This window comes from Microcaecilia unicolor, chromosome 10 (genome assembly GCF_901765095.1).
Source record: "Microcaecilia unicolor chromosome 10, aMicUni1.1, whole genome shotgun sequence".
In the NCBI taxonomy this organism is placed as follows: Eukaryota; Metazoa; Chordata; class Amphibia; order Gymnophiona; family Siphonopidae; genus Microcaecilia; species Microcaecilia unicolor.
Window position 1 is genome coordinate 197,034,682 of NC_044040.1, and position 25,104 is coordinate 197,059,785.

The 25,104-nt window shown below is 45.3% G+C and overlaps 1 protein-coding gene across 3 annotated transcripts in view; it reads right to left on the reverse strand.

The window, feature by feature from the left end:
* TNIK (TRAF2 and NCK interacting kinase) overlaps positions 1-25,104 on the reverse strand; it is a 450,083-nt gene that overhangs the window by 42,008 nt on the left and 382,971 nt on the right. For 2 of the 3 annotated variants that reach the window (XM_030217218.1, XM_030217216.1), the window contains exons 20-23: positions 18,991-19,088; positions 17,219-17,242; positions 4,610-4,791; positions 4,271-4,397 (exon numbers count right to left, since the gene is read on the reverse strand). In XM_030217218.1, coding sequence (XP_030073078.1) covers positions 4,271-4,397; positions 4,610-4,791; positions 17,219-17,242; positions 18,991-19,088 — 431 coding nt within the window. The remainder of the gene's footprint in view (positions 1-4,270; positions 4,398-4,609; positions 4,792-17,218; positions 17,243-18,990; positions 19,089-25,104) is intronic. The other variant, XM_030217217.1, reaches the window with a different exon arrangement.

The following is a 25,104-nucleotide window of genomic DNA, read 5'->3' on the forward strand; positions in this document are numbered from 1 at the left end:
CTTTTGCATGTTGATTATGTCTTTTTTCTTCATTTGGTTGTCTCTCTTCTCCGTGTATCGTTTCGTTCTTTTTCTTATTCCAAGTTTAATTTCTCCCCCACCTCACATCTTTCTCTCCTCCCCCCCCCCTTTCTCTAGCCTCTTTTTTGCCTGTTCATTTTTGGGGTGCTCTATCTCAGCCCATCACTCCTTGTTTGTCTCTGTGCCTTTTTCCTAATCTGTTATTCCCCTTCACTTCTCCCACTCTCCCCTGTGACCTGCCATTCCAAGTACCAGCTGCACAGTGTGGCAGTGGGCTGATGACCTATCTGGATGTAATGCGATAACAGCAGACTTCCAGCCCTTCCTGCCTCAGCCTTACCTAACCGAACCACGCACTGGGGGAGTGGAGCTGGCTTAGGTTGTGTTTCCCTCACCATCTGTAGTGTCATGAATTGAGTCACTGACAGGTGCTGCGCTCATGTCCTTCAGGCTCTCCTTGTCTGCACAACATGTGAACCACGGGACGGGAGTCAAAATGAAGCAACTGCTTGAAACAATATGAGATGATCTGTGACCTTTGTCACAGCAGCTCTTAAACATGACTAGTATGTAGTAAATTTACTTAGGGGTCCCTTTACTAAGCTGCAGTTATAAGGGTTTTCTCACACAATAAGGCCATTTTTACCGTAGAAGTAAAAGGGACGATTTATTTGCCCCCCCTTTTTTATTTGGCTTTAATGGCTGTAGAGGGAGCAGACACACACACACACACAGCAAGGGATTTACTACATGAGGTCCAGGTATGCATTTTTACAGGATTGTTGCAGGAGAGGTGGTGTTGGGATCATCATGATTGTTGAGTTTAATTATCAAACTTTTGAGATGAAAGTGTAAGGCTGACATTTCGCCAAGGGCAACCCGACACCTCTGCACCAGCCCTGGTCAAACCTGAACCTGTCAGATCTCAGAAACTAAGCAGAGCTGGGTCTGGCTAGTAATTGTTAATACGGTAAGAGAAAAATTAACCAGTGGTGCTGATATCCGTTAAACTCTTCAGATTCTGGTGGTCGCAGCCCATCACACCAGAGGTATTTGTCTTCAGACCTCCCTCTGTCTTCCACAAAAACAGCTTTGAGAACTGGTGAACCATTAAATGACCAGCAGTGATCAATAAGACATTTGTTACTTTTTCGTATTATCATTTCAACTCCTTGGCTACTTGTAAAATAATTTAGAAGGGATGTGCATTCAGTAGTACTCATTTGGTTCACTAGTACTTTTAATGTACTATAAAATCAATGTACTTTATAAACTACAAGCGATCACAGAAAGAGGAAGACAGGCGACAATATCTGGAAAAGTTAAGAGAAGCCAGTAGAGCAGTCAGGAAAGATGCAAATGGAATTAAAAATAGCCAATATGGTAAAATGGGGGCGGGGAGAGGGAGACATTTTTTAGATGTGTTAGTGATAGGAGGAAGTGTAAAAGTAGCATTGTGAGACTCAAAGGTGAAGGGGAGGGATATGTAGATGTTGATAAAGGTAGAACTGCTTAACAAATGCATTGCTACTACTAATCATTTCTATAGTGCTACTAGACGTATACAGCGCTGTACAGATTATATACGGGTACTTTCTCTGTCCCTAGAGGGCTCACAATCTAAGTTTTGGTACCTGGGGCAATGGAGGGTTAAGTGACTTGCCCAAGGTCACAGGGAGCTGCAGTGGGGATCAAACCCAGGTTGCCAGGATCAAAGTCTGCTGCACTAACCATTAGGCCACTCCTCCAAATATTTCTGTTCTGTGTTCACAGCTGAAGGGCCAGGAGCAGGACCACAGAAGACAAACACAAATAGGAATGGAGGGATGGTGGTAGTCCCTGAGGGTTTTTTTTTAAACTAAAGCTTAGCTCGAGTTATCTGCAGCAGAACCCATAGGAATATAATGGGCCCTGCTGCAGATAACTCAAGCTAAGCTTTAGTAAAAAGCTGAATGATTTTTAGATGACTGAATGATTTTTAGATGACTGTGTTCACGAGGAGCTGGCTCAGTGGCGTACCAAGGGGGGGGGGGGGCGGTGGGGGCGGTCCACCCTGGGTGCACGCTGCTGGGGGGGGGGGGGGTGCCGCGTGCCAGTCAGTGTCGTTGGTTTCCATGCTCCCTCTGCCCCGGAACAGGAAGTAACCTGTTCTGGGGCAGAGGGAGCATGGAAACCAACGACGCTGACCGGCGCGCGGCACCCCCCCAGCGGCGTGCACCCAGGCGGGGGGTCACGCTGCACGGGGTGGGGCGCTGAACCCGGGGGGGGGGGGGCGTGGCGCATAGGCGATCCGCCCCGGGTGTCAGTGCCCCTCGGAACGCCACTGAGCTGGCTAAACTAAAGATAAGCAAAGTGATGGGGCCAGACGGCATACATTTGAAGGTACAGAAGTAACTTAGGGAAGTTCTCTGCTGGCTGGCCTTTTCAATGCTTCTCTAGAGTTGGGAGTGGTCCTGGAGGACTGGAGAAGAGCAGATGTGGTCCCTCTTCATAAAAGTAGAAGTAAGGAAGAGGTTTTGGGAAACATGGGTTGGTATGTCTGACTTGTGGTAAGTAAATTAATGGAAGTGCTTTTAAAACAGAGAATAGTAAAGTTTTTGGAATCTAATGGATTACAGGACCCGAGGCAACATGATTTCACTAGAAGCAGGTCTTGTTAGACAAATCTGATTAATTTCTCTGACTGGGTGACCACAGTTGGATCGAGAGAGAGCGCTAGATATGGTGAACACGGCTCCGCATACATGACTAACAAGCAAGCTGATTGCCCCCTGTATGGGCCCTAAAATGACTGGGTTAGGAACTGGTTCAGGGAAGGTGGCAGAGGGCAGTGGTAAGTGGAGCTCAGTCTGAAGAAAAAGATGTTACCAGTAGTGTGCCGCAAAGGTTTGGTTCTTGGGCCAGTTCTTTTTAACATTTTTGTACGCAATATTGCTGAAGGGCTATCCGGTAAGGTTTGCTCTTTGCAGATGATACCGAAATCTGCAACAGGGTAGACACTCCTGATGGTGTGGATAACATGAGGAAGGACTAAGTGAAGTTGGAGGAATAGTCTGGAATTTGGCAGTTTAGATTTAAAGCTAAAAATGTAGGGTCACACATTTGGGCTGCAAAAACCCGAGGGAACAGTACAGTTTAGAGGGTGAAGACGAGCAGGGACTTGACTGTGATTGTATGTGATGAACTTAAGATGGTCAAACAGGTAGAAAAGGCGACGGAAAAAGCTAGAAGAATGCTTGGGTGCACAGGGAGAGAAATGGCCAGTAGGAAAAAGGAGGTGATGCCCCTGTATAAGACTCTGGTGAGCCCTCATTTAGAATATTGTGTATAATTCTGGAGACCGCACCTTGAAAAAATATATAAACAGGATGGAGTTGATCCAGAGGGTGGCTACTAAAATGGTCAGTGGTCTTCGTCATAAAGCGCATGGGGACACACTTAAAGATTTCAGTATGTATACTTTGGAAATAAGGTGGGAGAGGGGAGATACGATAGAGACATTTAAATAAATATGCGACAGAAATGCACAGGAAGCGAGTCTCTTTCAACTACAAGAAAGCTCTGGAAGGAGGGGACATATGATGAAAGTGAAAGGGGACAGACTCAGAAATAACCTGAGAAAATACTTCTTCATAGAAAGGGTGGTGAATTTGTGGATCGGCCTCCTGGTGGAAGTGGTGGAGACGAAAACAGTATCTGAATTCAAGAGAGCTTGGGACAAGTACATAGGATGTCTAGGGAGTGACAGGGAGAGTAGATGGCATGGATGGGCAGACTGGATAGGTCACATATGGTCTTTACCTGCCTATGAGGGTCTTTTACTAAGGCGCGCTCACGTTTTTGGCGCACGCTAAAATTGTGGGTGCGCTAAACGTTAGAGACGCCAATGCATTCCTATGGGCGTCTCTAACGTTTAGCGTGCCCACAATTTTAGTACGCGCTAAAAACGTGAGCGTGCCTTAGTAAAAGACGCCCTATATTTTTCTATGTTTACAAATTAACATGTGAAGTCAATTAGTATGTGTTAAGAAGTTCTAACATGCATTAAAAAAATGTTTATTAAATGAAACTGAAACAAACTGAAATAGCCTGAAAATCATGGAAAAGTCTAAAAAAAACCCAAAAATAAACTAAAATGTGCCTTGCACATATCCCTACAATTTTGTGAACCATTCTTGATTTAGGTGGTCCTTCCATCTTGAGCTCAGTCATTCTACATTTTCAGCAGAAATTCAGAAGCCAGACTTACCTCCCTCATCACTAATGTGCCTTCTCTTGAAATGCTGTTGAAGGTGTCCGCCTGAGATGTTTCAAGTCCATGGCTCGTTACCATTCCTAGACTGTATGGCTCGTTGTTTGCAGAAATTGCTGTTGGTCTGCCAATACAATGTAAACCATCAATCATAGACGCTTGCAAGACAGATACAAAACCGTGCTTCTAACGCAAGACCAAATCGGCAGGTAATATAATTTCTATAACCGGAATACAGTAAGTCAGCTCTGCATGGTAAAAGATGACCCCCATCACTGACTTCAGTCATGTCCAAACCACTTTCACACCGTAAGCTTTTGGAAAAACATTTCTTACATGAGTCTAGGGATGTCACTGACAGGCACGGTTCCATCATGCGTCTCGCTTTCCCCGTCCTCCTCCTCTTCGCTGCTCTCCGATTCTTCACTGGAGGAGGAGTAATCTGTTACCTTCTTCATCGGGCGATTCGTTTCCTCAATGCGTAACTCCCTCAATTCTTTAGCTAAAGCCGTCAGGTCCTAAGAAAATCATTGAATGCCTATTTGAATCATATTTCAAATTTTAAAAAACGTCTTACATACTTTGATTTCATTTCTTTCCTTTAAACTCATGTCGTAGCACAAGTAACAAGGAAAGTCCTGCAGGGTGTTAATACACAGTTGTTAAAACAAATATAAGAATGTTTTTTTTTTGCAAAAGTAACAATTAATATAAAGCATAAACTTCAGACATAAGCTTGTTTTAAATCAATGGGCAACCTGAGTGTTTCCAACAAATATACGACAGTTTACTCTGTTGAAATAATAGCATTTGGTCAACTCATTGTAAACTGGAAAACCATGTGGCTATAGAAAGAATTTTTATTTTCTTTATAATATAAAAAACAACTAAGAAAAATGTTTTTCCATACTTCTGAAACAGCAGCAAGGTTTATGTTTAAGACCCACAATACGCATCTGCACTAGCTGAGAGAATGAAAGACATGGTACAGTCAACTCCCTCACCATACTTGGTAGAATTTTGATTGGTTTCTTTGGTACCTTTTATTCACTCAGTTTGATTGTGTTGTCATTGGTTTGTAAGTACATAAGTATTGCCATACTGGGACAGACCAAAGGTCCATCAAGCCCAGCATCCTGTTTCCAACAGTGGCCAATCCAGGTCACAAATACCTGGCAAGATCCCCCAAAAAGTACAAAACATTTTATGCTGCTTATCTCAGAAATATTTTCCCCAAGTCCAATTTAATGGTCTTTGGACTTTTCCTTTATGAGGCCGTCGAAACCTTTTTTAAACTCTGCTAAGCAAACCGCCTATACCACATTTTCTGGCAACGAATGCAAGAGTTGAATTGCACGTTGAGTGAAGAAAAGGTTTCTCTGATTCGTTTTAAATTTACTACTTTCTAGCTTCATCGCATGCCCCCTAGTCCTAGTATTTTTGGAAAGCGTAAACAGACGCTTCAAGTCTACCCGTTCCACTCCACTCATTATTATAAACATTTGGATTGTAAATGAACCCTGCCTGAAGGAGCAATAAAGACTACAGTGCAGTTCGCCATGAGTGCATCGCCATTAGACCAATTTCATAATTATCGAAGTGATTTCCCAGTACCCTACTCAAGACATTTTATTGGGCACATCAGTATTTCATGACCCCTGAGGCAGGCACTTAGTGCCGAAACACGGTGCCATGTCGGGCATTACATGTTTAACGCAAGCAGAAGAAATAAAGTATTTGTTTTGCCATTGATGATCATCCTGAGAACTTGGTTTTTCTCTCAAGCCTTCTCCACCTTCTCATGTTGGGATTCATAACTTTCTGGTCCAGTGGCTAAGATTCCATAAAAACAGCAGGGTGAAAACAAAGACAGTTTTGTTCTTTTGTTGTTGTTTTTTTTTTTACTCTCTTTTCTAAACCTCTCACCAAGGCTGTGAGCTAAGTGTGGCAAGTCCTACACAATAAAATCAAAAAACGTATTTTGTTCTGAGCTTTGAAGGAGGAGACGCCAATCTATAAAGAATTTAAACAAGTGAAACCTCAAGTGCCTCAGAAGGTCTACGTAGATGACTGTTCATAACCGGCTATAATCATTGGTTTCAATCAAAGCATCAAAAAAGTAAGTAAAAAACCACTCCTAGAACACGGAGAAAAAACAGTGTTACAAAAAAAAGATGCCATTAAATTATACGAACAATACCGGTCTCTTCACTATCAATGTTCATTTCAAGCTAAAAAAAAGTACAACTCTATGAGTCCTCTGTGGCAGTGGCGTACCAAGGGGGGGGGGGGGGGGGTGGTCCGCCCCGGATGCACGCCGCTGGGGGTGTGCCGCGGTGCGCGCCTGCTGCGAGCGTTCGCTAACTTCTCTCGTTCGCTGCAGCTCCCTCTGCCCCGGAACAGGTTACTTCCTGTTCTGGGGGGCAGAGGGAGCTGCAGCGAATGAGCAAAGTTAGTAAACTCACGGCAGGCGCGGGCTGTGGCACCCCCCCCCCCCAGCAGCATGCACCCGGGGGGGGGTTGTCTTTCGCCGGGGGGGGGGTCCGCTCTGCATCAGGGGGGGGGGGGCGGGGCGCCGCCCCGGGTGTCCGCCCCCCCTAGGAACGCCACTGCTCTGTGGATAGGAAAAAAAAACCATATCACTTAGCTTAGGATGAAAATATTTCACGCCAGCATCCAACAGTGTTTTTTCTCCATATTCTAGGAGTGGTTTTTTACTGTTACTTTTTTTTTGATGCTTTGATTGAAACCAGTGATTATAGCGATTTATGAACGGTCATCCATGTAGACCTTCAGAGGCAGTTGAGGTTTCACTTGTTTAAATTCTTTATAGGTTGAAGCCTCCTCCTTCAATGCTCAGAACAAAATACTTTTTTTGATTTTTATATTGATGAATTTTGTTCATGTGATATCTGTGAAGTCCTACACGCTGCCATTGGTGCTGGATTCACAATAGCTGTAGGAATATCATAGGGCAGTACGAGCTGTAGCACTAACACATCTGTCTCTCATGCAGTGGCGCAGCAAGGGCGGGGCGGTGGGGGCGGTCCGCCCCGGGTGCACGCTGCTGGAGGGTGCAGAGAGCAGCCGCGCGCCTGTCAGCTCCGCTGGTTCTCTGCTCCCTCAGCCCTGCAACAGGCTCCCTGCTGTTCCGGGGCAGAGGGAGCAGGGAGCCAGTGGAGCCGACAGGCGCGCGGCTGCTCTTTGCACCCTCCAGCAGCGTGCAGCCGGGGGGAGGGGGTGGGAGGCTTGATGCGCTGAGGGTTTGTGTGTGTGTGTCGTGCTGCATCCTGGGGGGGACGGACGCCGCTGCACCCCGGGGGGGGGGGGGGGGGGGTGCGCAGCAGCGATCCGCCCCGGGTGGCAGCCGACCTAGGATCGCCACTGCTTTCATGTATTTGTGTGTGCTCATTTACACCAATACACAAATGCATGTATGACTTTTAGGGCCCTGTTTACTAAGCAGTGTTATAGGCGTGCTAATGTTTTTAACGCGTGTAAACCATGTACGCTCGTTAGCCATGTATGTGCCTACAATAGCCCTATAGGCGCCTATATGGTTAGCACGCATGCTAAGTTTAGGCGCACTAAAAACACTAACGCACCTTAGTAAACAGGGCCCTTAATCTAGGTCTACAGTTGTGATATTACTCAAGTTGATTTTTGAATTCTGCTGGGCGGAAGTCAGACAGGCTAGGGATATGTGGCCTGCTGCAGTGCAGAGTTGTTTAAATGCTTCAAAGTCAACTTTGAACCAAGCCAGATTTTTAGTGGCAGATTTGGGGGCAGTGAGGTGTAGGAAAACCCAAAAGAAATTTGAAAAAAAAAAAAAATTCAAAGTAGACTCCTAGAAATGCACGGAGGGTCTGCAATTAGACGCAACTCAATCTGAATTTTTCAAAAACCTAAAAAAACAGCTTTCACTCTGCTTCGGATTTCTCCGGAAAGCTCCAAGAGCCTTCAAAATGTTTCCAGCTTGCTCATATTGTTCAATGGCCATTTCTGAAGAAACAAACACATCTTTATTGCTCAGTGAAATAAAACCCGGGGTAAAAGCAAAAAAAAAAACCTGATTTCTCATGACAATTTTTCGCAAAACAGAGAGACCCCTTCTTTGCACCCTTTTTACACCCTTACCTCAGAGGCAGAGAAAACAGAAATTAAGGAGATATTGTATGCTTAATTACCTATCTATTATGCTTGAATGTGAGATGACTCAACCCTCACCTCAGGGCTCTAACAGACAATATTACGTTTACCATGATTTTGGTGAAATATTTGATTCATAAAATGGCACAATTTAATGTATAAACAAAGTGTGGGGCAGAACCGTCTGCTTATTGGTACATGCTCTTACAACAGTGCGGGGGAAAGCAGAGAGGGAAAAAGCAGGAGAGTAGAATGGGTTAGATCGGCCTACTGCACACAGCATGCACATGACATACACAACACCGCATGCATCCATGTTACCATCTCTCCCTACATTAGTAACCAATGTAGCCATCAATGCATTTGGACAGGGATAGGAGGTTAAAGAGAAAGACTTAGGGACCCTTTTTATTATAGCCTGAGTATTTTCAGGCTGTCTGAGATAGGAAGGGTGTGATTTGGGGTGATTAAGGTTGTGAGTTTGTACCTATTGTGTTGGGATGAGAGTTTGCCCATGAGTCCATGGTGTTCAAACCGAGTTTGATTTCGTTGGTAATTTCTGTTACATCATGTCTAAAGGGAATGAATATTGTGACATCGTCTGCACAGATGAACGGATTAAGGCCTTGCTTTGATAAGGAGTTGGCCAGTGGGATCATCGTTATGTTGAAAAGTATTGGTGATAGTGGTGATCCTTGGGGTACTCCACAGTCTGCTTTCCAAGGTGGTGATATGTTTGAGTTTGATTTCACTTGGTATGTTCTGGTGGTTAGAAAACCCTCGATCCAGCTAAGTATATTTCCACCAATCCAGAAGTAATCTAAGAGTCTTAGTAATATGTAGTGGTTTACCATATTGAATGCGCTCGACATATCGAATTGGAGGAGAAGTATGCTTTTGCCTGTAGCTATTTCCTGCTTGAATTTGGCCAGGAGAGTGACTAGCACAGTTTCGGTACGATGGAGGGGGCGAAATCCCGATTGTGATTCATGTAGTAGTGAGAACTCATTCATGTAGTCAGTACTCTGTTTGGTCACGATGCTCTCCATCAGTTTGACTGCTAGTGGGATAGATGCAACTGGGCAAGTTCAGTTGTTATTTATTTATTTATTGCATTTGTATCCCACATTTTCCCACCTTTTTGCGGGCTCAGTGTGGCTTACAATGTGATATGAATAATGGAAATACAATTTGATACAACTTGGTTATGGATTACATTGTGCAGAGTTATGCGAGACAATCGAAGTATCGTTGAGGAATATAACAATGGAACACAAACCTTGAAACATTGGAAGGAGACAATGGGAAGCTTAAAGGGCAATATTAAGACACGAAGACATATGGTATACATATTTCTGTGAGTAAAGGTATGAGTGATGTGAGATTACGGGGGATGAGAGTTCAGAAGTGGATGTATGATGCATTTATGAACAGAGAGTGTGGACTTTATGTGTTTTGGCTCTTTCCGTAAATTTTTTCAAAAAGATGGGTCTTCAATAATTTGTGGAAGGAAGCTTGCTAGTAGATCGTTCTTAAGTTGCGCGCTCATGTGAGAAAAGGTTGATGCGTGTAGCGTCTTGTATTTCAAGCCCTTGCAATTAGGGAAGTGGAGGTTGAGGAAGGTTCGGGATGATCTTTTAGCGTTTATAATAGAGCACATAAGTGCCTTAGCATGTAACTGCAAGGGGGTGTACATATAGATGCAGCATGGGAGGGGGATGGGCGTGTCTTCAACTTACACACGCAATTCATATAATACTACAAGTTATGCACTTCGGCTCACCTGTTTATGCTTGCCATTGACATGGCGTACGTGGGGGAACCAAAATGTAGCTATGCCATGATGACACCTTATCCTAGTATTTTATAATAGAGTTTTGGCGCCCAGATGCCATTAACACCAGTAACTGGGAAGCAACTTCTTCAGTCAGTGCCCTGATCGTGACTGGACAGATTTCAGCTTCTGTAGCTGGAGAACAAGGCCAGTGGCAGGCAGACCTGCGGTGTGTGCCCTGTTCATAACTGGACAGATTTGGCTTTGGTAGCTGGAGAACAAGGCAAGTGCCGGTCAGACTTCTATGGTCTGTGCCCTGATTGTGGCTGGATAGATTTGGATGGGTTCGAGTGGGACTTCGATGACAACTAAGAAGTTGGAGTACAAGGCCAGTGCCGGGCAGACGTCTACGTTCTGTAGCTGAAAATGGCAAGGACAAATCAAGATCACATATATATATATAGTATCACATCATACCTTATGCTATAGGTATATCTTGTTGGGCAGACTGGATGGATCGTACAGGTTTTTATCTGTCGTCATCTATTATGGGACTATGGGGCTCATTTTCAAAGCACTTAGACTTACAAAGTTCCATAGGTTACTATGAGGCGTATTTTCAAAGCACTTAGACTAAGTCTAAGCGCTTTGAAAATACACCTCTATGTAACTTTCTAAGTCTAAATGCTTTGAAAATATGCCTCCATGTATTAAAGAATTAGAGCTCAGCTCGCAGTATCGAGGTGCCAACACTGTGGTGCCCAGTTTAAGACTGAGGGTAATTTCTGGGTTTCAGCCCAGCTCAAGGAAACAATCTGAAGAGTTCAAGTCCTTTCACTTCTAAGTCTCCAGTTTGAACCAGGGGCGTAGCCAGACTTCGGCGGGAGGGGGGTCCAGAGCCCAAGTTGATACTCACAGGACATCAGACTCACAGAAACAGAACGAAGCCTTGCGCCGGAAGAAGAGGACCTCGGTTGGCGGGGGTTGGGGTCCCCCGCCAGCATAGGTAGGTGACGGTGACGGTGACGGCAGCGGCGTGTTGGCGGCGGGAGGTGGGGTCGAGAGGGTCGTCCGCAGGGGGGTCCAGGGCCAAATCTACGGGGGCCCACGTAGCTACACCACTAGTTTGAATCAACGCAGGTCAGTAGGGGCCTTAACAAGAAGGGCTAAGTGCAATGAGTTGGCAGCCTCTCGAAGCATTGGCCTCCCAGCTCTTCTCAAACTCCTTCCAATCTGCAAACTCAGAACAACACGTTGTCTTTGTTGCTTTAAGAAGTCATTTTACCTACATTTGGCTTCCTGCATGCATTTTTAATACCATCTGTAAGGACTGCTAGAGAAAAGTGTCCCTCTTGCACAGTGTAACAAGATCCATTTCTATTGCTTAACCCAGCAATATAATAATTCCTTAAACAGGTTTGGCACGGGCATAGCTTAAGGTGTTTTCCCTTAGGTTTTCTATGGAAAACAGTTGGGTAATATGAGCAAAGGGCAGTTGTAGATCACCCGTCAGCCTTTTGGCATGTGCTCTGCAATGCTCAAGTACTGCTGTTATTTGCGGCGTGAACAGCAGCCGGTGTTCCCTATCTTGGAGAGTGATTATGCAGTGATAGGAACAGAGTCAGATAAATTCCTCCTTGCACAAGCTTTCATTTCCCTGCGTTGACTATTTTGGCCAGATTCTCAAGTCCATTGTGGCCTAAGCTGGTTTGCACCGACATCTGATTGGTACAACTGGCTTTAGGGTCTGATTCACTGAGGCTTTTCCTCCCATTCTGTGTCTATGGGGAAAAAAACATTAAGACCCTTTGAACTTATTTACTTTGGTGCAGCTCACAGCAATATTTTCACTTTCAGGTTCACAATACTAAACTATAACACAACCCATCCTCTGCAGACGCGCCAGGCAGGAAAGAGGTGACTAGACCACCAGGGCACCACACTAAGGTAAAGGAGGGAAGGGGATGATAGGACGCCCGCTTGCCAACCGGACGACTGGACAGGCCGGCAAAACCCACCTGGATGCCCGGCCGTGTTCTCAAGAAGAGGACATGTCTGGGTAAAACCGGACATATGGTAACCCTACGCTGAACGGTATTCTATAACAGGTGTAATGAGCGCTTTAATATCGCATTTTCTTAATCATATCGATATTTATGCGGTACTGTTCAATTCTATGCACGCTACTATCGCTGTCCAGACTGCTTTTTTTTTTTTTTAATTTAGAAGGCACAGCAAAGGACACTAAAACCTTCAGATTCAAGTTTCCTTTTTACCAAGATCAGCCTGACAGGTATTTTGATTCATTGTTGTTATGGAGACTAGCTTGTTTAGAAGAATCTCATATCCACCCGTTATGTTACTATCCCTGTCCATACTGCTTCATAGTGTGCTTTTTTTAATTTAGAAGGTACAGTGATTTGCAAAGCAAAGGACACTAAAACCTTCAGATTGAGTTAGCTTAGCAGGGTTTAAAAAAAGGTTTGGATAATTTCCTAAAAGTCCATAAGCCATTATTAGGATGGTCTTGGGAAACTCCACTGCTTATTTCAAGGATACGCAGCATAAAAACTGTTTTTACTGTTTTGGGATCTTGCCAGGTACTTGTGACCTGCATTGGCCACTGCAGGAAACAGGATACTGGGCTTGATGGACCTTCGGTCTGTCCCAGTATGGCAACACTTAAATAACTTACATAAGTTGTGCCTGTTAAATCAATTGAAGCCGAAGTTGACTTTGACAGATTGTCGGAGTGCTCTGCAAAGTATGGTGCTATCAAAAGTGGATTATTGTAATTCTCTTTATTTAGGTATATCGACTGCTAGGGTTAAGGCGCTGCAGTTTCGAAGTGGGAACACATTACTCTGGTTTTAAAACAGCTGCATCGGCTGCCTATAAGATTCAGAATACAGTATACAATCTTGTGCATTCTCCATCAGTCTGTGTATGGTAGGGTACCGTGGTATTTGCAGGCTGTTAAGCTTTTTTTTCTACTGAGGTTTAAGATCCGACTCTGCGATGCAGTTGGCCTTGCATTTGGTGGTGACCACACGTTACGATACAACGAGGGCATCTGCATTTTCGATAGCGGGGCCTGTGATGTGGAAGGCTTTGCCAGATTACCTGCGTTTATGCTCCAGTGTTTTGCAATTTAATAAATGACTGAAAACCCAGCTTTCTGTTCAGGCATTTTTCACTGCTTGATGGTGGCACCAGAGTAATAACAGCAGGGCTGCCGAGAGGAGGGGGCAGGGGGGACAAAATTCTCCGGGTCTGGGCCTCCAAGGGGGGCCCGGCGCCGGGGTCAGGCCGCCAGCGCTGCAGTCCCCGGTCTCACCTGCCTGCCTCCTCAGCTCCGGGCCCCCTGCATTCGAAGCGGCAGTCGCAGATCTCCTCTCTTCTGGCCTTTCCTCCCTGCGTCCCGCCCTTGCGGAAACTGGAAGTTACATCAGACAAGGGCGGGACACAGGGAGGGAAGGCCAGAAGAGAGGAGATCTGCGACTGCCGCTTTGAATGCAGGGGGCCCGGAGCTGAGGAGGCGGGCAGGTGAGACCGGGGACTGCAGCGGTGGGGGGAGCGACAGAGGGTGTCAGTGGCGGGGAGAGCGACGGGGGAGCGGCAGTGGCGAGGGGGCGGAGGTGGGGCGCCCTTGCCCCGGGCCCAGCCTAGTCTCTCGGCGGCCCTGAATAACAGTGAAAGATTGTAGCAGCGCATTTGATGGACCTGTATTAAAGATTGTTTGGTATCTTTTATGTATGTTTTTATGGTAGCCGCTTAGGTCTAAAGCAGGTTATAAGTTTTTAAAATAAAGTATAAATTTCTTTTGTGCTTATGCATATCCCCTCATTGTGCATTGCTGGCCACTCTTTGGGTGGATGATGTGTGTCTTAAGTGTGATCAGCGTCCAGCTACCCTGGGTCATATGTTTTGGGCTTGCCCAAAAGTGCAGGATTTTTGGTGGGCGGTGGCCGGGCAGCGGGTCTCATGTTATTTGATCTGCTGGACTGCTCTCGTCCTGCCCCAAAGGGATATGTGGGTTTTGTAAAGTGAGGTCTTTTAGTAGGCAAGAAATGTATATTGCTACACTGGCTATCAGCGGGTCTGCCTACACTCTCACAGTGGAGATCTTTGATGATTCAGGAAGTGTCTTTGGAGCGTCAAAAGTTCTCCGATATGGCCTTGGTGGCTGGCAAGAGGCTCTGTTGTGTGTGGGAGCCTTTTTGGTCCTCACTCAGGCCTCTAGGCTCCTTAATGACTGACTTATTTTGGTTTGGTCTGTTCACATAGAGCCTACGAGGGGGAGAGAGGGAGGATGTGGATGGCTTGGGAGGGTGAATATTGTTATATACTGCGGGTTCAACATTCGTGCTGTTTGTTTCACGTTGTGCTCTGGTCTTGTACGCATTGCAGTGGCGTAGGAAGGGGGGGGCGGGAGGGGCGGTCCGCCCTGGGTGCACGCGCTCGGGGGGTGCCGGCCCCGCTGGTTCCCTGCTCCCTCTGGCCCGGAACAGGTTACTTCCTGTTCCGGGGCAGAGAGAGCAGGGAACCAGCGGGGCCGACGCAGCTCCGAGTGACATGCACTCGGGGCGGATCGGCCCTCCCGCAGGTAAGAATGCGGTCCGGGGGGGGGGGGGGGGGTGCGCCGCAGAAGGGGGGGTCGCGCCGTGCTGCACCCGGGGTGGGGGGTGCGCAGCAGCGACCCGCCCCGGGTGCCATTAGCCCTCGCTACGGCACTGATGCATTGAACCCACTTTATTTATTTTGTTGCATTTGTATCCCACATTTTTCCACCTATTTGCAGGCTCAATGTGGCTTACATAGTACCGTGATGGCGATCGTCAATTCTGGTATGACAAATAGAGTGATATTGTGGCAAAGATCATGTGATGATGATTAATAAATAAATAAATAGACTGGTAACTTTGCCCATGTATATGCTCCCTTGCAAATGTGTGCTATATAGGTTAAGCGGGTAAGGAAGAGGGTGAGGGCAAGGGACCTAAGCACAGGTAACTGTATATTTTTGCACACAAGAACTAGTATATTCTATACATTTATGCGTGCAATGCGTCAATAAATGTGGGCACCAGGATTACAGAACTAACCTTCACAGGTATGTAAATGTATTGTATCGGCAGCGGAGTGAGGATGTCAGAGCAAGTACTGGAAGTGACTCTTTGTGGATCCCCCCAACAAGCAATGGCGAAATGGGTACCTGTTGGGGGTCTCAGTTTGAAGACAAGTGTCTCTTTTTTGCAATGCCGGTGCTGCTGTTATTTTAAGGAGAAACTATGAACGTCAAGGATTTTGAATCATTTTCGCATAAAGTGAATGCAAAGTTAGAAGTTTTGCACTGAAGACAGCAAGAATAATAAATGTGTTAAAAGACTTTGGTTGAGGGAGGAGATTTTTTTGACCCATGACTACAACATTTGCTAAAAGCTGATTATTCGGACCTGTCATCGACAGTGCCGGTTGGATTTCTTTGCGATGTATGAGGTCTTTTTCCTTCTGTTTGAAGTGAGTAAACAGATCACTTATAGTTCACTTTTGGGTACTACTTTGTTTAAAATAGACGCATTCTTTGCAACTCCACCTCCGCCGAAACGAAGCCTTCATGAATGCCTGTGAACAGATCGCATAAAAATATGCACACCCTTTCCGTGCATACACCTTTTAATGCACGCATTCGCTTGCATGATTTTATAAAAGTCATTTTCAGTGTGCAAAATATGCTTCTTTCCGTGCAGAAAATGCATTATAAAATTAGACCCCGGACGTTTGATTGGCGACACAGGCTAATTTGCAGAGGTTGGCTCTCCTAACACCCAGAGCTGTCTGTGATAACGGCCACAACAGTTTACCATCCCTGGCCTGGAGGAAGACAAGACTCTAGTGAGTAATATTACCAAGAAACTATGTAACTTAATAAAACAATGCAGCAAATCCGAGGCAGCTACTGTAACCTACTGGTCCACGCTCCAGTTAAATTCTGAATCATTGTGTCTGCCTCTCAGTACTAGAACACCAATAAGACTATTTGTTACAAAGATGAGCAAACACTGGCTCTTCCATCAATTTTGTGCAGATGCATTCAAAGTGGATTCTTTGAAGTCAGTCAGCCGACATAAGAATTCTTTACAGATCTCCAGTGTGCAGAGCACTATCAGCTCTGAGACCAACAATGTGTGGATTAATATTAAACTAGCCGTTGAGCCCGTTAAAACGGGCTAGTGGGTCGCCGCCCCCCATCCCCCCCGCCCCTCCACCCGGCCCGTCTCTTCGCTATTCAACTTACATCTCCGCAGCAGGCAGAGATCAGCTGAGCTCCCGTCGGCCTTCCTTCTCTGCCTGTGTCTCGCCCTCGTGTGACGTAACGTCAGCGAGGGCGGGACACAGGCAGGGAAGGAAGGCCAACGGCAGCTCAGCTGATCTGCCTGCTGCGGAGATGTAAGTTGAATAGCGAAGAGACGGCCGGGTGGAGGGGTGGCGGCAGCAGCGACTCCGGGGGGGGGGGGGGGGGGGGGTACCAGTGGCAGCGACCTCGGGGGGGGGGGTTAGCGGTGGTGACCTCGGCGGTTCGCCCCCTTCGCGCAGTTTCCCTCTCTGTCCCGCCCCCCCCATCATCACGTATTGACGCGGGGGCGGGACAGACAGGGAAGTCTCTACTGCACATTTGCGAGTGAGTACGGTCACTCGCCGTTTATATGTTTGATTATAGCTAGTCACAGTGGCGTTCCTAGGTGGGGGCGGTTAATTCCTGTTCCGGGGTAGAGAAGAAGCATGGAACAACGGAGGACAGGCGCGCGCGGCACCCCCCCCCCCCCCGGCCGCCGGGGTTCCTTTGCGGGGGTGTCCTTTCGCCGGGGGGGGTCCGAGCTGCATCGGGGGGGGGGGGGGGGGCGCTGCACCCGGGGGGCGGGGCGAATCGGCGATCAGCCCCGGGTGCCAGCCCCCCTAGGAACGCCACTGGCTAGTCAATCTAGGAAAGGCATGGCCACTTGAGAAATGATCACACTAACCTCATCTACAGCTTTCTTATAACTCTGTGTGTGAGGGAAGATTAGTCAGCACCAGAGGAGGAAACAGTTCAGGACAGGAAAAAGCCAGGAGGAAGAGCAAGCGGGGTAAAAGGGAAAAAAAAAAGAATTGAAATGGTTAGTTCAATGCTTGCAATTCTTTTTTTCAGTCCATACAAGAGAGAGCGCGCATTTAAATTATCACGCTGATCCCGACATCCTGTGCAGTTTTATAAGCTGTAAATATCAAACAAATTAAAGAGAAAGCCTGTAGCAGAATTATCCTTGGGCACAGGCCACCGAAACACATTTAAAAAAGGTTCTGCAAATCCCATTCTCCATGCATGCGGCCGCCGTTGAGACAATGTCTAAGAACGGCATATCTACTAAATGGAACTGGAGGTGGTCTCCCTATTGATGCAAACAAAATTCTAGACAGTGGGGGAGATCCCAATGATTAAGCATGAGTACGTCTGAATTTTAGAGGAAAGGCCTTGAGGAGCCCCGAGCTTAACTCAAGCTTCAGGGGCTGGACTTCTTCATCATTGGCCTGAAAACCTCCACTGGATCTAAACAGTAAAGCACTTTGCTCAGCTTAAATAGTTAGATAAACTTCTCTTGAAAACGACTAAACACGTAGGCCACGTGTATAAAGAATTCGCAAGTTAAACCACACATTGTAACATAGTAACATAGTAGATGACGGCAAAAAAAGACCTGCGCGGTCCATCCAGTCTGCCCAACAAAATAAACTCATATGTGCTACTTTTTGTGTATACCTGACCTTGATTTGTACCTGTCCTTTTCAGGGAACAGACCGTACAAGTCTGCCCAGCACTATCCCCGCCTCCCAACCACCAGTCCCGCCTCCCACCACCGGCTCTGGCACAGACCGTATAAGTCTGCCCAGCACCATCTCCATCTCCCAACCACCAGTCCCGCCTCCCTCCACCGGCTCTGGCACAGACCGTATAAGTCTGCCCAGCACTATCCCCGCCTCTCAACCACCAGTCCCGCTTCCCACCACTGGCTCTGGCACAGACCGTATAAGTCTGCCCAGCACTATCCCCGCCTCCCAACCACCAGCCCCTCCTCCCACCACCGGCTCTGGCACAGACCCTATAAGTCACCAGACAAAGCTAAGTATATTCTGGTGTGAGTTTAGTTGTTTTCAAGGGAAGTTGATCTAACTATTTAAGCTGAGCAAGGTAAAGTGCTTTAATACACAATACTGTTTAGATCCAATGGAGGTTTTCAGGCCAATGATGAAGAAGTCCAGCCCCTGAAGCTGAGTTAAGCTAGGGGCTCCTCGAGGCCTTTCCTCTAAAATTCAGACGTACTCGTGCTTAATCATTGGGATCTCCCCACTATCTAGAATTTTGTAAGAACGGCATATCTTCACCGTAAAACTGCTCCTGGCTTTCACGTCTAACCCCGGATGTGCAAATGGCAAAGCATTTTTAAATCAACATCCTGGCGGTGACTTCAGTGCACCAGGACTACATCAAAAATGCAGTGTAATTTCAACAGGGAGCTTAAAATTGTCAAGAGACGCAGATTGCAGTGCATACACGGTCTCAGTAGATCATTCCCTTCTACAGAAGTTTCAAAGCTGCAGGCGTAATTACAGCAAATGTTTCTCCAGGGAGCTCCACAGCCAGGGTTCACTGTATTTCCCTTATTCTCTAGCTAAATGTGGCATTTTTTTTATTTATTTGACTAAGTTCACAGCTGCCGAACAAATGATGGCTTTGAACAGGACACTTTAGACTCACAGCAGGTCGACTGGACCGTGACATGTCTCTGCTGTCTTCCTGTTTGACCTTGGAAATCTCATGAGATAGGACGGGCGAGCCTTCGGGTTTCGTGAGTCCTGTTGGTAGATGTAACAATGAGAATCAGAGTCAGAACAAAGCTGTTTCTTTCACTATTTCGGCAGCCTGTACATGTGGTAGGTGGAATTGGATTTTATAAAAGGAATCCACTTTCCTTTACAGAATACTAGTATAACCAGGTAGAAATGAACACACTCAGATATGCGCAAACATATAGTATTCAAAGTAGTGCTTAACTGGGGTTATCATATTTGCCCTAAGGAAAAAGAGGACACGTACCCAGCCCTGTGTCTCACCCCACCTCATGTCATACCCCCAGGGCCGCGAAGAGACTAGGCTGGGCCTGGGGCAAGGGTGCCCCGCCTCCACCCCCTGCCGCCCCGTCGCTCCCCCCCGCCGCTGCAGTCCCCAGTCTCACCTGCCTGCCTTCACGGCTCCGGGCCCCCTGCATTCAAAGCGGCAGTCGTAGATTGCCTCTTTTCTAGCCTTCCCTCCGTGTCCCGCCCTCATCTGATGTAACTTCCGGTTTCCGCGAGGGCGGGACATAGGGAGGGAAGGCCCGAAGGGAGGCGATCTGTGACTGCCACTTCGAATGCAGTGGGCCCGGAGCCGAGGAGGCAGGCAGGTGAGACCGGGGACTGCAGCGCCGGCGGCCTGACCCCAGCGCCGGGCCCCCGGGGAATTTTGTCCCCCCTGCCCTCCCTCTCGGTGGCCCTGAATACCCCCACCCTGTTGGAATGTAATTGTATTTTACATGCATTGCCTGTCACCTATTATTTCTCTGTGATTACTCTGTGACCTCTGATGTGAATTACTTAGAGAGGTCACATAGCTATGCAACTTCCTGTGGGGGTTCAGACACTGCACATGCAGCACATGGAGCACATGGAGCTCATGATCTCTCCTAACCTGAGAGGATCTATGGTGGTGTGAGCATCCATTACCATCTAAGCACATGGAAGGAGCTGATAATACAAATGTATAGTAATATGTATATATAAGCCTGTCTGATTATAATCTAACTACAAACTGTGAGTAAACAGAGGTTTTGTTACTTCAACTTTAAAGTGACTCAGCAGTGAATTATTCAGGGGTGAATGAGAGAGAGATGAAGAAAGAAATTAACATTTCTAAAGCTGAAGCTGTGTGTACTAAAATCTGCTAATTATTTACTACAAATAATCCAACAAAAGGGTTATGGGCCCAGGGGCCAGGAATTGAAAAAGAAGAGAAATATTACCAGGCAGAAAAAAAGGCCACATTTTTCTCTTAAGTTTTAAAGGAAAGATTCAGTCTGTCTCTCTCTCCCCCCACACAGCAGACAGAAGGCTAAGAAAATGGCTGAGGGAGGAAATTCACCATTTTTCTATTCTCTCAAGGTGCCAAAATTAACTGAGTTTAATTATCAGCAGTGGGAATTAAGATTCATATGTCTCCTTCGAGCAAAAGGATTAAATATATGCTTAGACCAAGACAGAACAGCTGAAAATATGGCTGAATGGGACAATGCAAACTATTATGTGAAGTGCATGCTTTTGGAAGCTCTCTCAGAGAAACAAGCCATATTAGTGGAGGGAAAAGATACACCAAAGGACATTTTATATAAACTGAGAACTATGTATGCAACTACATATGCAAAGCAGCAACCAATTTGGCTGGCAGAGTTGAATGAAACCAAATTAAGGGATAAAAGTAAATGTAATGATCACATTATGCATCTTATGTCTTCATTTCAAAAGCTAGAACTTTCTGGAATTCCCATGTGTGATGCATTGAAAAGAGCATTTCTTTTTACCTCACTATCAAAGAAGTTTGATGTTTTTAGGTCTGTAAATGAGGCCATTGAAGGGCAATCTTTTGAACAGACAACATCAAAACTAAGGCAGGAATGCATAATAAATGATTCTGAGGAGATGTGTTCTCAAAGCAAGTCAGAGAGAAATGAAACAAATTTCTTGGCAAAGAACAGAGGAAGGCGGAGCTATGGGAAAACTCCACCCAAGGGCAAGCTGATTTGCTACTCATGTGGAAAGGAGGGACATGTATCTAAATGGTGTAAGGAAACACAAAACACTCCCTCTAGCTCACCTAAGCCAATGGAACTAAAGAATTTTCAAACCAGGAAATGTATGAAGGACAAAGATAAACACAAGGGCTTTCTAATGACAGAAAAATCTTTGACTATGGTAAATAATAATTCAAATGAAAGTACTTGGATTTTGGATTCAGGGAGCACATGCCATTTAACCAATTGTAAGGATTTCTTTCAGGAAATGTGTCCAGAGGAAGGTATTCTTAAAACTGCAAACGCAGGGACTGCTAAGATCCAAGCAAAAGGTATTGGATTCTTAAAATGCAAAGTGTCTAATGAAGTTAAAGAAATTCCTGTAAGTGATGTCTTGTATATTCCCCAAGCAGTTTGCAATATGCTTAGTGTATCTACATTAGATAAGAAGGGATTTGTGATTCATTTTGAAAACAGTAAGTGCACAATCTCTAAAAATGATGAAGTGTATGCTGAAGCTTTTATGCATAATGATGTTTATAAGCTGAACATTTCAGGTGAAGCCTCACATATGGCGCAAGTAAGGAAGAATGATGGTAAATGTAGTCTGGAAATCTGGCACCGCCGCCTGGGACATCGTGATTCTAAGGTGATCCAGGATCTTTACAGTAAGCAACTGGCCACCGGCATTCAGATAAGTGCAGATGCTGGTAAAATGGAGAAATGCATAGACTGTGTTACTCAAAAAGGTGTGAGACCCTCATTTCCTGCATACACAGGAAATAGGAGTAATAAAGTGCTGGACTTAATACACAGTGACTTATGTGGACCGTTTAATATCCCATCATTGGGAAATAACAGATTTGTGCTAATATTCTTGGATGATTTCTCTAGATATTGTGTGGCCTATTTGCTGAAAGAGAAAAGTCAAGTCACAGACATGCTGAAGAAATACGTAGCCATGGTGAGCAATAAATTTGAAAGAAAACCAAAGGTTCTTCAGACCGACAATGGTGGTGAGTTCACTTCACAAAGCATGCGCACATTTCTAGAACAAGAAGGCATTCAGCATATCACAACAGTAGCTTATACACCAGAGCAAAATTCTGTTGCAGAGAGAAAATTTAGGTCACTTGTGGAAATGACCAGATGTATGCTGTCAGATAGCAATCTCCCTAAAAGACTATGGGGGGAAGCCATTCTCACAGCAGTGTACCTACAAAACAGAATGCCAACTAAAGGCGCTGAGCGCACACCACATGAGACATGGCATGGTAGGAAGCCAAACCTGTCACACATAAGAACATTTGGAAGTACAGCATATGCTCATGTACCAAAGCAAAGAAGGCATAAGCTGGATTCCACAACAGAAAGGGGCATTTTAGTTGGCTATGCTCCAGGACACAAAGGATATAGAATTTTGAATCTGAAAACTGGCATTGTTGGCATAAGACATGTTACATGTTTTGATGAAAACAAAAGGGTTGATAAAGGCTGGATTATCCCAGATGAGCCTTATCATCCAGAATATGAAACTAGAACCATAATAGACATGCCAGTGTATATAAATGCCATACCAAGGCAGATGTCTGAAAGCAACTCATCTGTATCTAACGAGGAACAGGCAGAGGAAGCAGACACAGAAAGGATCATTGAAGAAGACAGTACAGTTGGAGAAGGGGAATCAATTGGAGAAGGACTCTCAGATATAGAGGATGCAGAAAGGTCAGACCAACCTGTTGTCAGACGCTCATCCAGGGAAAACAAAGGTGTTCCACCCCCAAGACTGTCTTACCTAACAAAGTCAGCAGAAGCTCAAGAGCCCTTAACATGGGATGAGATTGAGAAAATGCCAGCAGAAGAAGCTGCTGAATGGCATAAAGCTGCACAAGAAGAAATTGATGCATTGGATAAAAATAATACTTGGATTCTTACAAAATTACCTCCTGGCAAGAAAGCTATAGGATGCAAATGGGTATTCAAGTTAAAAAGGAATGCACAAGGAAAAGTGGAAAGGTATAAAGCCAGATTAGTGGCAAAGGGATATCTTCAAAAATATGGAGAAGATTTTGATGAAGTGTTTGCACCTGTAGTGAAACACACGACAATAAGAACACTTCTGAGCATTGCAGTCTCAAAAGGCATGCAAGTCAAACACATTGATGTGAAAACAGCATTTCTTCATGGAGAAATAACTGAAGACTTGTACATGGAACAACCAACAGGTTTCATAAATACAAAACAAAGACAGCTAGTGTGTAAATTAAACAAAGGTCTTTACGGATTAAAGCAAAGTGCAAAATGTTGGAATGAAAAATTGCATGAAATATTGACAAATTTAGGATTTAAACAAGGTGAAGCAGATAAATGTTTGTACACTAGGTGCACAAATGGACAATATGCATACATTTTAGCTTTTGTTGATGATCTGCTCATTGCAAGCAAAAGTGAGCAAGAGTACAAGGACATTGTAAAGTGTTTAAATCAGAATGTTGAGATAAAAGAACTTGGTAATGTGTCATACTATCTTGGTATAGAAATTGAGAAACAAAATGATGGTTCTTATCTTCTAAGCCAGAAGCAGAAAATAAATGAGCTTATTGAAAGTTTAGGTATGAAAGATGCCCAAGTTGTAAGCACTCCCATGATCACTGATTTTCTGAAGGATGAAACAGTAAGAGAACCTTTACCAGATAACATCCAATATAGATCAGCCATAGGTAAGCTTTTATATCTAGCTACCACATACAGGGCTGATATAGCAAATGCAGTAGGAATTTTGAGCAGAAGGGTCAGCTCACCTACCAAATCAGATTGGACTGCAGTTAAAAGGATGGTAAGGTATTTAAAGGGTACCATTGATTGTAAATTAAAGATTTCAGCCAATAGTAATCCAAAACTAATATGTTACTGTGATTCAGATTGGGCAGGGGATCATTCTGATTATAAATCCACAAGTGGATATGTGTTTATGTATGGAAATGTACAAATTTCATGGGCCAGTCATAAACAAAGTATTGTGAGTTTGTCTTCTACAGAAGCTGAATACGTGGCCGTATCGGAAGCGTGCAGAGAACTGATGTGGATTGAAAAACTTTTGCTGGATTTTGGAATAGCTGAAAAAAGACCAATCCAGATAATGGAAGATAATCAGAGCTGCATCCGACTGTCACAGAATGACAAGGTTCAGTCACGCACCAAGCACATCGCAACGAAATACCACAACGTGCGAGAGTTGGTGAAAGAAGGGGTCATCAGTCTACACTATTGTCACACCAGTGAGATGACAGCTGACATCATGACCAAACCGTTACCCAGAGAACATTTTGTGAATCTGCGTATAAAGCTTGGACTTTGTATGAATAAATAATTGCATGACAGTTATGCATGAGAAGGGGTTTGTTGGAATGTAATTGTATTTTACATGCATTGCCTGTCACCTATTATTTCTCTGTGATTACTCTGTGACCTCTGATGTGAATTACTTAGAGAGGTCACATAGCTATGCAACTTCCTGTGGGGGTTCAGACACTGCACATGCAGCACATGGAGCACATGGAGCTCATGATCTCTCCTAACCTGAGAGGATCTATGGTGGTGTGAGCATCCATTACCATCTAAGCACATGGAAGGAGCTGATAATACAAATGTATAGTAATATGTATATATAAGCCTGTCTGATTATAATCTAACTACAAACTGTGAGTAAACAGATGTTTTGTTACTTCAACTTTAAAGTGACTCAGCAGTGAATTATTCAGGGGTGAATGAGAGAGAGATGAAGAAAGAAATTAACATTTCTAAAGCTGAAGCTGTGTGTACTAAAATCTGCTAATTATTTACTACAAATAATCCAACACACCCTGCCCTTGTCACTTTGACCCCCCCCCCCAAATAAAGCCAGATTCCCTCTCTCTCCCCCCATGTATGTCCCTTCCCCAATTTTCTAGCCTCCCTCCACCCACGAGTCCATTCACTAGCCCTCCCCTCCTGCACCTTATTATAGTGCCCTGGTGGTCTAGTGGCCTCTTCTGGGCAGGAAAGAGACC